Below are 13608 nucleotides of genomic sequence, written 5' to 3' on the forward strand. Positions count from 1 at the left end.
TCTTACAGGCGAGATGAGACGAAGCGAAAGACCGGGGCCCCATTTATGGCCAGTGAACGCACTAAAAAAGGTAGCAACAACGAGAATTCCGTCCGAAGCGGGAGGTCCGGCCCGGCTCACTTTAGGCCCGGCTTCGACGGGCGCCGCCATGTTTGTCGCCGCGCGGCGGAAATCCAGATGGTTGCCAGATGAGACTACCATCTCTTACAGATGTGCTCCCACATCAATAAATTCTATTTTAAAATGTTCTACCGCACTTCTTGGCACCACAGCTGGCTAAACGGTAATTTGAGTAAAGAGCTATCGGTTGCCGCAAAGAAAATATGGTCGATAAAATTCAGTAGACTGACCCTTTAACGTCCACTGTCATCGCACAGTACACGGGTCTCTAGGATTTCTCCTCCAAAGAAATTAAACCGCCGCGGCCGGGATAGAACCCGCGTCTTTCGGGTCAGCAGCCGAGCACCATAACCACTGAGCCACCGCGGCGGCTCGTGTGCAGTTCTAGCGTCAGGCTAAATGCTATTAGCATTAATATTAAAATTGTACCTTTACACTGGACTGTCCCGTCCGACTCCATCCATGCGAGGCAGGGTCTGTTTTGGTTAGAGGTCTCTCTGTAATATTGAGAAGTGCATTGCGTTTGGCGTTAATTCTCTGCTATTGATTTCACTTCGAAAGCTCCATGTGGACGTAGGTCGTTGCTTTCACTGATTGCCTTTTACTTGTCGGGTGCCTCGTATGCTGCGTCTTCATATTTATTTCTGTTCGTGTGCTTTTTTTGCTTTTGCCGATTTCATAAATCTTGCATAAATCTGAGATGTGTGAGGTCCTCTTACGTTGTCTGGCGTGAGGTCGATGGTGGATGTATAGCATGCAAGTTAGCTGGTTATATAGCGCGCCGAATCTCGTCCTGTCTAGTGGAGTTGTAATTTCTGAACTCTCACTTCTGATCTGATACTTTTATCCTGTACGTGTTGTGCCCATTCGCGGTATGACTCGTCCTTTTTCTCGAGGTATATACTACACGTTTGAGAGCCCATCTACCTTGGGATAGGGGGTAATCTGCCGGTTAAATTTCCTTGCAGTTAAAGAGCCCCAGGTGGTATAAATTCTCTGGAGCCCTCCACTACGGCTTCCCTCATAGCATGAATCGCCTTTGGACGTTAAACCACCCAATTAACCATTGACCAACTTGTAGTATTAAGAAGGAATATATCTTTCTACTGGAAAATTGCAGCGCAGCAGTAACAAGGATGAGACGAGAAGAACGCAAACACAAGCGCTGACTAACAACTGTGTTTTATTGCTCTGAGCCAGCCTGTATAAGAACTAGGTACAAAACAGAACAGAAACCAACACATCACCTCACGCATTCGTGGCACGATTATCGGATTTGTCTCCCGTTCCTCCAATCTTTCGTCCTATCATTGGCGTTCAGAAATGACATTCCTTTTTCACTAAGGCGCACAGAGGGCTTGCTGACACACTTATCTGCGCATTTTGATATCGCCAGAGCTTCTGCTATCAACCTCGTGGTGGTATCCCGACACTTGCGAAGAATAGGCTGGCTTATATAGTGGAGTGCATATTGCAACCGCGCAAAACGACGCAGGACGAAGAGAGGAAAGCACAGGACAAGACGCGGAACTTTAACTTTAGTGAACTTTAGTTGAAGTTCCGCGTCTTGTCCTGTGCTTTCCTCTCCGTACTGCATCGTTTTGCGCGGTTGCAATATGCACTCCATTGTCAACCACCAACTAGGCTGGCTCAGAGCAATAAAACAGTTGTTAGTCAGCGCTTGTGTTTGCGTTCTTCTCGTCTCGTCCTTGTTATGCTGCGCTGCATTTTTCCAGTATGCAGAACCAACTAGCCAGTCACTATGTTTTAAGCAAATATCTTTCTACTTCCTTACTCACTTCATCTATTCATAGGCTCCCCCCCCCCCCCCGTGAAAATCTCAGTATTGTCATCTGTGAACACATCAGTATCTGTCCCTTCCGAACGCGAGTCTGTGGTAGGTCGTAGCTTCAGCGTTGTTTTCGCCTTCTGTTGACACTGTCGAATCTCGCTTGGGGGCAGAGCCAGCGCGGTGCGTGTCACTATTCAGGCGGTGCGACGACTGCTGCTGTCCGAGCGAGCCGTGCTAATCTGCATAGCCTACCCTTTCGTGGCGAGCTGCCGCCGCCACTGTTTGGGACGCCGCTTCGGTCTGCGCTCGCCAGTCGTCCTTCGCCCCGGACCCGCTGCGGGCCCGTTCGCATTCTGCCGCCGCTATTGCTGCCACGCCGCGGGAAGGGGGGTTGTGCTCCTGCATGGCGGGCCACTTCCGTCTTGCTTGCGTAATTTGCCTTGGCATTGTTCACTCCCACTCCTTCCCCGTGCGCACGGGCGAAGCCTAACCACGCCTGATGCCTTGCCGCCACCGCTGCCCGCGTTGAGGTGGGGGGGGGGGGGGGGGCTCCTCCTCTCCACCGCTCGCGTAGGATCATGAGTAGTTGCGTGCTGCTGGTTTCGGAGCACGTCTCGTCGCGTTCGCGATGGTAATACGCTGTTGCGCTTTGTTGCGAAGCTGCTCTAGTGTTCTCCCTCTTGACGTTGGCATGCTTAAAACAGTATAGGAGGTATTCACTTGACGTCATGGGCGCCATTTTGGTGTTCAGTGCCGAGCTTCAGCGGTGTAAGCTGGAGGAAGAACAGGGCACCCCTTAACATAGACACCTAACTTTTCGCTAACTTTTAGGTGCGGGTTTTCTTGGTTGTAATCATGCCTAAGGCATTATGATACGTGGATGATCGCGTGATATCCTCCTACGGCCGCTAAATTATTTATAGTCTAATTTCTTTCTCGTGCTGTTTCGGTTTCAACAGCCGTACGATCACTGTGAGGTCAATGTGGTTATGTCACGTAAGACATGAAAAAACTGCTGTATAATCCCTGCTTCTGCACTCATCGTCATTTAGGCTCGTGAGGAAGGCTGGCTTCAGCACTGCAGTGAATTAAAACGATGAGGCAGCTGTGAGATCGCGTTTTTTTCCATGCCTCGCGTGACATATAACCACGCTTTGATGTCAGACATCGTTCGGCTGTAACCGAAATAGCATGACAGAAAAATTAAGATTATAAATTATTTCGCGGTCGTAGGCGAACACCACATCGTGATTCATGCGTACTGGTGTCTGTCTTCCGCATCATTGTAGGTAAGAAAACGTGCCACCAAATACGTCGAGCGTTGCTGAAAATGCAGCGGCAGTAATTCAACCTGTGTTCGAATGATCATTACCGACTCATACCTCGTCTTGGGCGCATTATGCCATCGAGTACTGCTCCGTTAACTATTATCTGGCTCCGTGTATGCGCGCAATTAGTGAGGTAATCCGCTGTTCCCAGCGGAGCGCAGCGGTTTCTCTGCAACATCAAAGGGCTGCGGTAAATCGTGCAGCCGTTATGGCATACAGTCGTGCCTCGTTAATATGGACGCTTTGGGTCGCGAACAAGTGTCCATAAAGGGAGTCGTCCGTAATAACGAATGATGAAAGAAAGAAATTCGCAAAACAAGCTTCTGTTTCTAATGGCGTGCAGTGAAGCGGAAATCGGGCAATCTAGGAAGCTGCAGGTGCATTATTCTGATCGCCATTATCTTTAAACCGTACTCACTCCGCAGTCTGGACTCACTCCGCAGGCATCCTTGCGCAGCCAAGGATGGTTGCAGAGGTTACCTGACCTTCTTTAAAGCTCTTACCATCTAAAATTTTGTCTCATATATTTACTAGGTTGCACGAAATAACTTTTTAGGTCCATTACACCACCGTTGATTTAAAAGACGCGGGTTCGATCCCGGCCGCGGCGGCTAGAATTTCTTTGGAGGCCGAATTCTAGAGGCCCGTGTACTGTGCGATGTCAGTGCACGTTAAAGAACCCCAGGTGGTCGAAATTTCCGGAGCCCTCCACTACGGCGTCTCTCATAGCCTTAGTTGCTTTGGGACGTTAAACCCCACAAAACCAAACCAAACCACCGTTGATTTAAACTTTTGCACAACATGCTCTATAAAACCATTTTCTATACCCTGAGCTTGGCGCAGGATAGCCTTAGCCGCTTATGCGCCATTAAACCCGATACAACACACCTACTGACTGGTTTGCAACATAGCGCACAGAACGTTTTGCGCGGCCATTAATGCAATTCGGGAAGTGGTAAGGCGCGATGACTGCGCAACTTGCCAGTATAAAGTATGGGTGTAAGGAGCCAGCGCCACACTGCGGCTACAGAAGACGCACGGGGTGGCTGACGAAGACGAAAAAAAAAGGAACTCTCCTTAAACTCCTTCTTTAACTGCCTTTAACGCTGACCCGAAAGACGCGGGTTCGATCCCGGCCGCGGCGGTCTAATTTCTATGGAGGAGAAATTCTAGAGGTCCGTGTACTGTGCGATGTCAGTGCACGTTAAAGAACCCCAGGGGGTCGAAATTTCCGGAGCCCTCCACTACGGCGTCTCTCATGGGCTGAGTCTCTTTGGGACGTTAAACCCCATAAACCAAACCAATCAATACTTAAATTAGTTTCCTTTCCTCCAAATGCCGCCTCGTTTATTTCTTGTACCTTTAACGCATGAATTTTAACGCGTAAATTTAGCCTGCAGTCTTTACCCTCACTGTATGGAACTACGCACATTACTACGCACATTATACGTCATCTACATTTTCGCACTGATTTTCGCTAGTGTTCTGCGGGAAAAACGGGAAAAAAATACATGGGGCCCCAGTGGGCTGCGTGCTTTTTCAGCCTGTCCATTATCCGGATAGCGAGTTCTCATTTGTCTTTTTTTTTTAACGAGGCGTAAATACATTGAAAAAGCTAGGTCCCCAGAAGAACTGTCCATAATTCAGGCGTTCATATTAAAGCTGGTCGTATTAACAGGGCACGACTGTATTAAGCGTCGGATGCCGTCCGCACAGCTAACTTTGTTTTTTAAAAGGGCTGACGTTAATCCAGTATGAAAAGCACCTTGGCTGCTCGCCTGTCTCCGTTTACCTTTTCTTTCAGCTGATACTGTGGTGTGCGTGACTTGTGTTCGAAGTTTTAAAGTGAGTCAGCCGGGCTTGTCACGTGTTTCTGCTGGACTAGTTAAATCTCCTAGACATTGCACGTCCTGAAGTTAAGAGGCGGCGTTAAAAAAAAAAAAACTCCGATCGTGGACCGGTTTCCGGAAATCAAGCCTTCCTATGCCGTCTTCTTTCTACTGTGAGGCAGCGTTAAAAAAAAAAAAAAAAAACCGCGATCGCCTGACCTGCGCCTCAATTTGAGGGACAAACCGTCGACCGGTTTCTGGAAATCAAGAATACCTCTGCTGTCTTTTTTTTTATCGTCCCATGCTCTAACTATGCCAGCTCCGCGTGTGCACTGAGAGGAGTAAAGCGGCCGGTAACTATCGCCATACTGCGCGAAATCAAGGCGGCGCTTTGTAAGCGGTTTGTGTTCTCGTGCCATCAGCTCGCCCTATGACGTAGCTATCGTTACGTGTCAGTGGCGCTTCAATTCAGACTCTCGTCGGTCCTTTCTTCGGGGGCGGCTAAATGGTCGGTTGGCAGCAGACCTCTCTTCCCTGCAATCACGTGATGGAGGCCATTCGGAGACCGGATATGCCGCGATTGTAGATAAAGCCTCTTAAACGGATTAAGCTCCACGCCCTACACACACTCGCTAATTGTTGCGTAGGTGCACATGGGCAGGCGTATCTGAACCCGCTGGGTATAATTCATATTGCTATGAGGTCTCATAATCAAGGCCTTCATTTTTTTATGAAAGCTTCGTTTCTGCGACAAAAAGAAAAACGTTGAAACATTGTACGCGGCAATAGCCTGCCGGGGAACATGGACGAAAGTAAAAACATGGCACAATGATGTTCCCCCGAACGGTCTGTGCGCTACTTGCTCGCTATCTGGATTGAAATTATCTTTCAGATAAGTTGGCTCGGGTGCTTTACCAGCAGGCCAAACAATTGCTCATGTTGTACCTGGTCGAGGTCTCGAAAGAAATCTGAATTTGAAAGAAGGTGACCTAACGACTTCAGATTAAGCACACCGGAGGCGTACCAGCTGTTGCATATACCGGTTTTGCGTACGCCTGTTGCGCACGCTCAGTTGTATTACCCGGCCACGCACTCGCCAGTGCGCATGCGCGCTGCATAGTTGGCACAGTAACAGCAACATCGTGTAGCGGGTCATAGAGGAAGGCCCGGATGCATCGGAAGCCCGCCGCCCTATGGGATTTCCTTGCAAAGCATAGTATGGCAACATTGGGCCGTGGCATCCTTATTTCGTCCAAGCCCGACGGCGCGGGCAAAAGGGGCGCGGTACAATGAAAACATATTCAGTGACTCTACTAATTGCATGTCAGTAACTCTAACATTAGCGGCGTACAGAATCGTCGCGGTAATTCATGTAATGGAGCGTTGTCATAGGGTGGTATGCTAGTAGTCGCCACCGTCAAATTGTTCAGTTTCGCCATTGGCAGAGAGCACCTCTGTCACTTGGCTGAGTCGTCCAAACTGCTATGTGGTTCCTTCCGTGCTTCGCGCCGCTTTTCTCCGCGGTGTTGCAGACGCGGGAAGCTCCTCTGCGCCGGCCTCCGACTGCTGACAGCTTTATGGCGGCTTCTTCCTCGCCGGAGGAGGCCTCTGCTGGGTTCCCGTGGGGCCTAGCAGCGGTCCTGGGTCGTCAGGATTTACTATAGGAGCAGTTGCGCTTCCCTTGGTTCCAGCGGGCGCATATACTCTCGCCGTAGCTGTTTGGACAGCGTGGGGTTGGATGCTATACGCGTTCCTGAGACCCGTGGGACGCCAGGCGACTGAGGTTGGAGGAAGAACTCTAAAACCTTCGTTTTAATAGCCGGGGGGGTGCGACCCATCGTAGATCCTTCCCTTTTAGTGGCGGAGCAAGCGCTCAAAACCGAGCAGCGGTTGCGGTGTCTCGCCCGTCAGAGTACCAGTGCCTCTTGTAAACGTGCTGGTCCCAATATGGCTGCGGCGCAGCGCCCTGCAGAGGAGGAGGAGGAAAAACGTTCATTGCGAGCTTAAAATTTGTTGGTCTCAGGCCGCGAGCCCAGTGGCCTGAAGAGCTGCTCCTCCCCTTCCCGCCAGGTTCTTACGCAGGGTGGCCTCCCGATGCTCATAGGCTGTGTGACAACCCGTCAGATCCGCTACTAAACTACGCGGACATCTCGGAATACTATAGGGTCAAGAGTTTTTCCCAAACCTAGCAAGAATCTCTAATTCTGCCCAATCCAGTCGCTCTGAACAAACTGTACCCCGACATACATGCCCCCGGCCTGTCCCTTGGGCACAGTGTTTCACATGGGACATGGGACGACACATTTGACGCAACCTTGCAGATGGAGACCGCCGCGGTTTCCACATCGTCTCCCCACTACACTTCGGCTTGCATGCGTCGTAAACCACTCCGCCCTGCCTCCGGCGCGGCGACTCGTTCGAGAAAAGCTCGCTTGCAAGCCTCGACTGGGGCGATTCTTAAACCGATCAGTGGAGCATCTTTTGCAACCGCATCGGAGCGGCTAGTCGTTCCTGCGAGGCGGCCTGCCTGCTTCGTCGTGTCGGCCTGTGCGGCGGTGGCCTCGGGCATTTTTCCCACGCCCCCTCCTCCCCCTTTTCGCGTGCTGCTCGGCCACGGCTGACCGCTCGCGTAAATTCGAGCGCCTCGCTGCCGCTGGGCGTTTGCAGTGGCCCGCGAGCTCGGAGTCTTGTTTTTTCCTGTTATTCTTCCGTCTTGTCCACGGTGTTCTGGATGCTGAGTTTGTTTGCCTTGCAGAGTTTGCCTTGACGGCGAACGCCTTCGAATACGGGCTGCGCGGATTCCGTACGCGGTGCAACAGCCCGGCCTTAAGTAACGCAGCGCTGTCGCTTCGGCTCCCTTTGGCTCGCAAACGAGGTTGCGCGTAGCTGCAGTGGGCGTGTGGCCGCACGTTACGCCCAGCGAAGTTAGCGTTTCTAGATTTTTATTCTCCGCCCACGGTGTCCAGCGCTAAAGCGGTGTTGGGAGTTCTTGTTGTCGGACGGGGAGTTCTTGTTGTCGGACGGGGAGTTCTTGTTGTCGGACGGGTAGTTCTTGTTGTCGGACGGGGAGTTCTTGTTGTCGGACGGGGAGTTCTTGTTGTCGGACGGGGAGTTCTTGTTGTCGGACGGGGAGTTCTTGTTGTCGGACGGGGAGTTCTTGTTGTCGGACGGGGAGTTCTTGTTGTCGGACGGGGAGTTCTTGTTGTCGGACGGGGAGTTCTTGTCCGTAAAGAACGGTGCCGGAGCGGTTTTGGAAGGTGAAATCCGTGTCGATGGGCTGTCACCTTACCAAGCGGTTTCGGAGTACGGAACTCTGTGGCTGCCGTCTGCTTCGCTGGCACACCACCGTAGGTATGTCGCGAGGTGATGGCGTAGTGGCACACTTCAAGGTTCAAGGGCATGACTGCGATGAAGGACATCGCCTTTCTTCCTCGGTACGTGCTAGTTTCTGGAGACCGCCCGTCGCGCTCGGCTGGCGGCTTGGCGCGCGGGCTTCCTGCGACCCGCCGTGTCGCTCTGCACCGCGCCTGCCGTGCGCGCATTGTTGTCCTACCTGCGTGAGAGCACACCTGTACGACCCCACTGCAGGGGCTGGCATTTGCCCGGGCCTGGGCGCGGCACGCGGGCGGCTGGGATGCGGGCGTCCTTGCGCCTGGACCCGTCCCTCGTTCTTATTCTCGGTGCGGTCCGTTGCCAGTTGTCCGTCATTTCTTCCGCGTACCACAGGCGCTGTCTCCATCTTCGCTCCGTCAGGACGCTTCCGTTGCTGCTGCGGCTGCTGCTGCTCTGGAGAATTCATTGCAATAGGCTGGTGTCCTTGGCGAAGGCCGCAGGCAGCGTGCGGTTTGTCCCTGTCGCGTCCCAGAAGTCTGTCGAACTTGTACCGCAGCGATGGCCTAGTGGTTTGAACATCCGCCTCGCGTGCGGGAGGTGCGGGGTTCGATCCCCAGCGCCGCCGGGTACCCACCGGTGATGCAATGGGTGCAAGCGTTCCCCTGTCTGATGCGCGGCTTCTTTAGGGTGAAATGCTTGGGAAACGGATCTTTGCCCCCCACCTTGAGTAGAACAAAAACCCTGCGTCATGGCGCTCTTTGGCCGCAGATGTCCTCGCGCCATAAAAATTTATCGACTCAAGCTAGCCGTTAGGCGCCGCGACGACTCTTCTGCGGCACTTTTGGACGTGCTCAGGCCGTTGCTTCCGTCGTGAAAGGGTGCGAACTTCGCGCTGCAAGTCCGTCCCAGTGTCCGTTTGTTGTCGGAGCATATCTTCGCGATCTGCGGCGGCGGCGACGCCTCGTGATGCTCCGCCCTGCGGCGGGCCGGTGAAGGAGGGAGTGAGCGAGGGTGGAGGAAACCGGAAGTTGTGACTTATTAAACGCGCTGCCGCCGCCATTAACAGTGCTTCTCGCGGCGTCATGCTCGTTAGCGAGATGACGGCGCAGCGGCGGAGACTTGGAACGGACGGCGCGCGTACCTGGCCGGGCCGGGGCGGTTGGGGCCCGCGCGTGGCGGTCCCTCCCTCCAGGTCCCTCTGCATTCTCGCTCTCGCCGCAGCTTTTTCTTTTACCCCTTCAGCGGTCGGGTAGATGTTTTTTCCTCGCGCGGTGGCTGCCCACTCCTTCACGTCTGAAGGACCCCGAGACGACGTTGCGCAAGGAACGGGATTTCTTTTGTTCCTCTTTGCTGGGCGACTTTGCTTTTTCTCGTTGCAACGCGCACTATCGCCTTTGCGTGACGTGACGCGCATCGCGCATTTTGCTAAATGGATTGAAAGCATAATAACACTAAGCACTCCCCCTTTTGAAGGGCACAACCATTGCCATAAGTTACTGCTTTGAATAATGAAAGGGAAATGGAAACTAGCTGTGATTTTTTTTTTTTGTTTAAGGATAGAGAAGGCGTTGCGAAAATAGCCGGTTTGAGTGACAAGATCCCCCTTTGTGCCTCGTAGTGGAATGACTTTACCATGTGCCTTTGCTGCCTGTTGCTCTCAAAGCACCGCAATTGTGTGCACCAAACTTTCATTGTCAACTTGAGTCTTTATTTTACTGCAGTTGCACTGCAAAGAGGACAACCTCTGAGGAAGTGCTGCACAACGGTTTCGAAGCCCTGTTCTAGAAAATGGAGAAGGAAGTTGGGCCTTCATCGGGCTCAGTGCACGGCTGACAGAGGAGTGCTGATCTGCCGAGATCTGAAGCCAACAGCCATGTTAGTTGGGAGAAAGTGTGCACTTGTGCGTCGGGCAGACTGTTAGTCACTCCCCATGTCTCTCGTATAGGTAGCCGCAGAGTTCCTTTAAAGTACTCGCTGCTAGCTAGTTCTGGTGGCTTCTTCTTGATTTTCTCGAATGCATTGCCTTGGGCATTCTGCTTTTTCTACGCATTCCAAATGTGTGGTCTGGCAAACTGATCATGGACATGCAGTTGAATTATTCCTGCTTCACCTCTGCGGCATTGCTTCAGCCCTGTATCTGGCTGCTACACTGAATCAGTTCCTACATTGCAGCCTTTGCGAGCACAGGAAATGGCTTTCTTTGTGTTTGCAAAGCATTTGTGGTGTGAAAGCACTTGTAGCCATATTCCCTGGGTCTCAGCGGTGTCTGCATGTGAGGCCTTGGAGTAGCCAGTGTAACTGGTTCACTGGGTCAGTGGACACCTCAGTTTCACTGTGAGGAGGGGTAGGTGTGCACCTACATATTGAGTTATGCACCTTTCCTTTTCACAAAACCAAGGGCACATCTAGGATTTTGAGGGAAAAGAAGGCTCATAACTGGCTCCTTGGGTCAGGTGTCTGTCATGCTTTGAGATGCGTGGCACCTGAAAAAAAAAACGTCCTTTCGCACATTTCGTGCTTAGCAATGTTAACTGCCAGCCATCTTTTTTTTTTTTTCTGCAAGACACAAATTACATAGTATTCAATTCCTATAATATATGTAGCTTTTAGAGGAAATTAAAATCTGCCATCTTTGCTTGCAGGGCGCATACACTCTGCCACGGTGGTGAGCATGGACTCGGACAAACAGGTGATCGTGGCGGAGTGGTACGAGAAGGGGGAGACCAAGGGCAAGGAGGTGAGTTGCCATTTCTTGCCAAGCTCAGTGGTAGAGTGCAGCAGGGGGAGCACCACAGCAGGTGTATGGCACTTCCATTAAACTACTTTTGGCCTCCCATGTCTGTTGGGGCAGCATGCTGCCCCAAACTCCATTCTTTACAACCCAGACATGGGGAAACAGTGGCATGCCCTGGCGACCTTATCTTTTGTAGTAGGAGCATGTCGAACACTGCCGCTATGCTCGATCCCATAACTAACCTGCAGCGCTACCAAAGGCAGAGACATCCTCAGCAAATTGGAAGAGCACATGAAGGGGAGCGAATACTGATCAAAAATCTCTCGAAAGATCGTGCCTCAGAGAATTGAGCTCTGCGATATCAAGGACATAAGGATTTGTAATTTTAGTTTGCCATTAAAAATCTCGTTAAAACAAACATCTTGTGGCGAAGCCCGTCATTACCACTGTAGTCCACCACGTGACCGCATCTTGGTAGAATATCGCCTATGCATTTTAAGTGCAGTGTTTTTTTTTTTCTTTCAGGAGTGTTTGTCATGTTTTATTCTAATTTACTGTCTCCAGTGGGCCATTTGATAAAAAAGCAGCACTCCCTTTGCATTGCTGACCATGCACTTTTAGCTTTTGCAACTAGATGGCGCTACAATGTTTTGAATTTCTTGGCTGGAGCAGCAACTACGATATACAAAATTTTCAGTGACAAGAGTACATCACTGCCGTAGCAGCTTTGGATATGCAAATCTGTCTGGTGACTGCTGGTTATACGGCAATCACGCCAGCCATCACGCTCGCTGATCATAGTTTGCAGCATCGGGATACATAAAAACAGGCGCGTACACTGCTTTAACTCTTTCGCTACCGCGGAAAAATGCACGATTTGGAGCGTACTGAAAGAATTTTTTTTTCTCAAGAACTAATACACCCAGCACATATTGCAATGCATGAAATTGTAGCTTATTAGTTACACTTCTGAATGAAATAAACACCAGAGTTGTGTGTGCAAAAGTAAATGAACATTTATTTGTGAAATTTGCTAAAAACACAAAAAATTAAATAGAAAAAACAAAAATTACCGGCTGCACTAAGCCCGAACTTGATTAGAGGAAAACTGGAATATACAAACTGTTGCACATGTTTATAGCTGTCATTATTCAGTTTCAGCTATGAGAAAAATTTACTGCACTTTCCATGGCTTGTCAAGTCAGGGGTCATGACTGTGGTGCCACTGTGAAGAGCAGTCAGAGGTGAAGATGTGAAGTAGAGGTAGACTGACAAGTGCTTCACATAAGGTTTTATCTTTGTTCCTCCCTTGTTCTCTGATAGTCGAGCTTGTAGTTTCTTCTTTTTTTCATTCTTTTCGGTTGGTGTTGAATGGATTCTATGAGAGGATTGGGGGCGTGGACTTCTTTTCCCTCATCATACCCGAAGATTTCTTGAATGAGCTGCTCCCTGAAAGCCAGCTGATAAAATTTGGCATTTTAGGCAAGCTCTAAAACATCAGGATCGCTGAAATAAGTTTTATCGATGTGGTTCAAAAGCCAGGACACTTTTCAAGTGTTGCCAATAGAAGCTGCCGCCACTGAATCATCCGGGTCCGTTACGTGCAAAAAAACAAACAAAAAAAGCGAAAAACCAATTTTGAGAAATGATTTTTGATGGCAGAGGGCCAGAATAGATTATTCTGGTATTTCAGTAGAGATACAGTCGTGGCAGGTCAACAATTCCTATGTATATGATGATTCCAATGAACATCAGAATCTCCAACAGATTCACGTCTTCCCATGAGCCGTCACGCCGAATTTGCTGAAAATCTTCATCCATGCATACTTATTAGTGCTTCCGCACACGATCTTCATCAGTTCCGCCGTGAAGAGCATCAAAAAAAGTCGAGAACTCGAGCGAATCTCCGAGCGCCGCTCTGCAGCGATGTGCCGACATGGACACCTAGCTGTCGTCTTGGTTGAAAACCGTGACGCGACCTTGAGCATTTGGCAAACTGTCTTCGCCATACGTTGTCAAGACCCTGAAGCACAAAAATAAACCACTGTCATCAATTACAAACCGTATGCACCGCAGAAAACACACAGCGAACGAAAACAGAACTTACATGCAAGTACGCGCTGACGTTCCAGGCTCCCGAGGCGAAGTCTCGCTGCCGAAACCGAAATCCAACGTTTGTACATTGTTGCCCGACTAATAACCGCTGCTTTCGTCGCAAAAAACGAAACCGAAACCGGCCGACGTGCTCGGTGTCAGCTTTCGCTTCCGAGGAGCGCGCGGCGACGCGGACGCCATTTTCTCCTGCTGACGGTGCTGCGGCCGTTCAAAGTTTTATTTTTCACGGCGCCCCCTCATGTCAAAACACTGAAACCAAGGCTGCAATCGAAAGAGCAGTTGTTGAGCTCGCTAACTAGATGGCGGAGCACGTCCACAACGCTCCAAAATTAGCTTTTTTGCGCGGGCGATTTGAAT

General features: G+C 50.7%; 1 protein-coding gene across 1 annotated transcript in view; it reads left to right on the forward strand.

Annotated features, from left to right (window-relative positions):
- Positions 1-13608, forward strand: part of LOC149366080 (kinesin-like protein KIF2A) — a 46315-nt gene that overhangs the window by 14445 nt on the left and 18262 nt on the right. The window contains exon 2 of the mRNA XM_089548336.1: positions 11045-11139. Coding sequence (XP_089404462.1) covers positions 11045-11139 — 95 coding nt within the window. The remainder of the gene's footprint in view (positions 1-11044; positions 11140-13608) is intronic.

This window comes from Amblyomma mixtum, chromosome 1 (genome assembly GCF_055824585.1).
Source record: "Amblyomma mixtum isolate Tamu chromosome 1, ASM5582458v1, whole genome shotgun sequence".
Taxonomy (NCBI): domain Eukaryota; kingdom Metazoa; phylum Arthropoda; class Arachnida; order Ixodida; family Ixodidae; genus Amblyomma; species Amblyomma mixtum.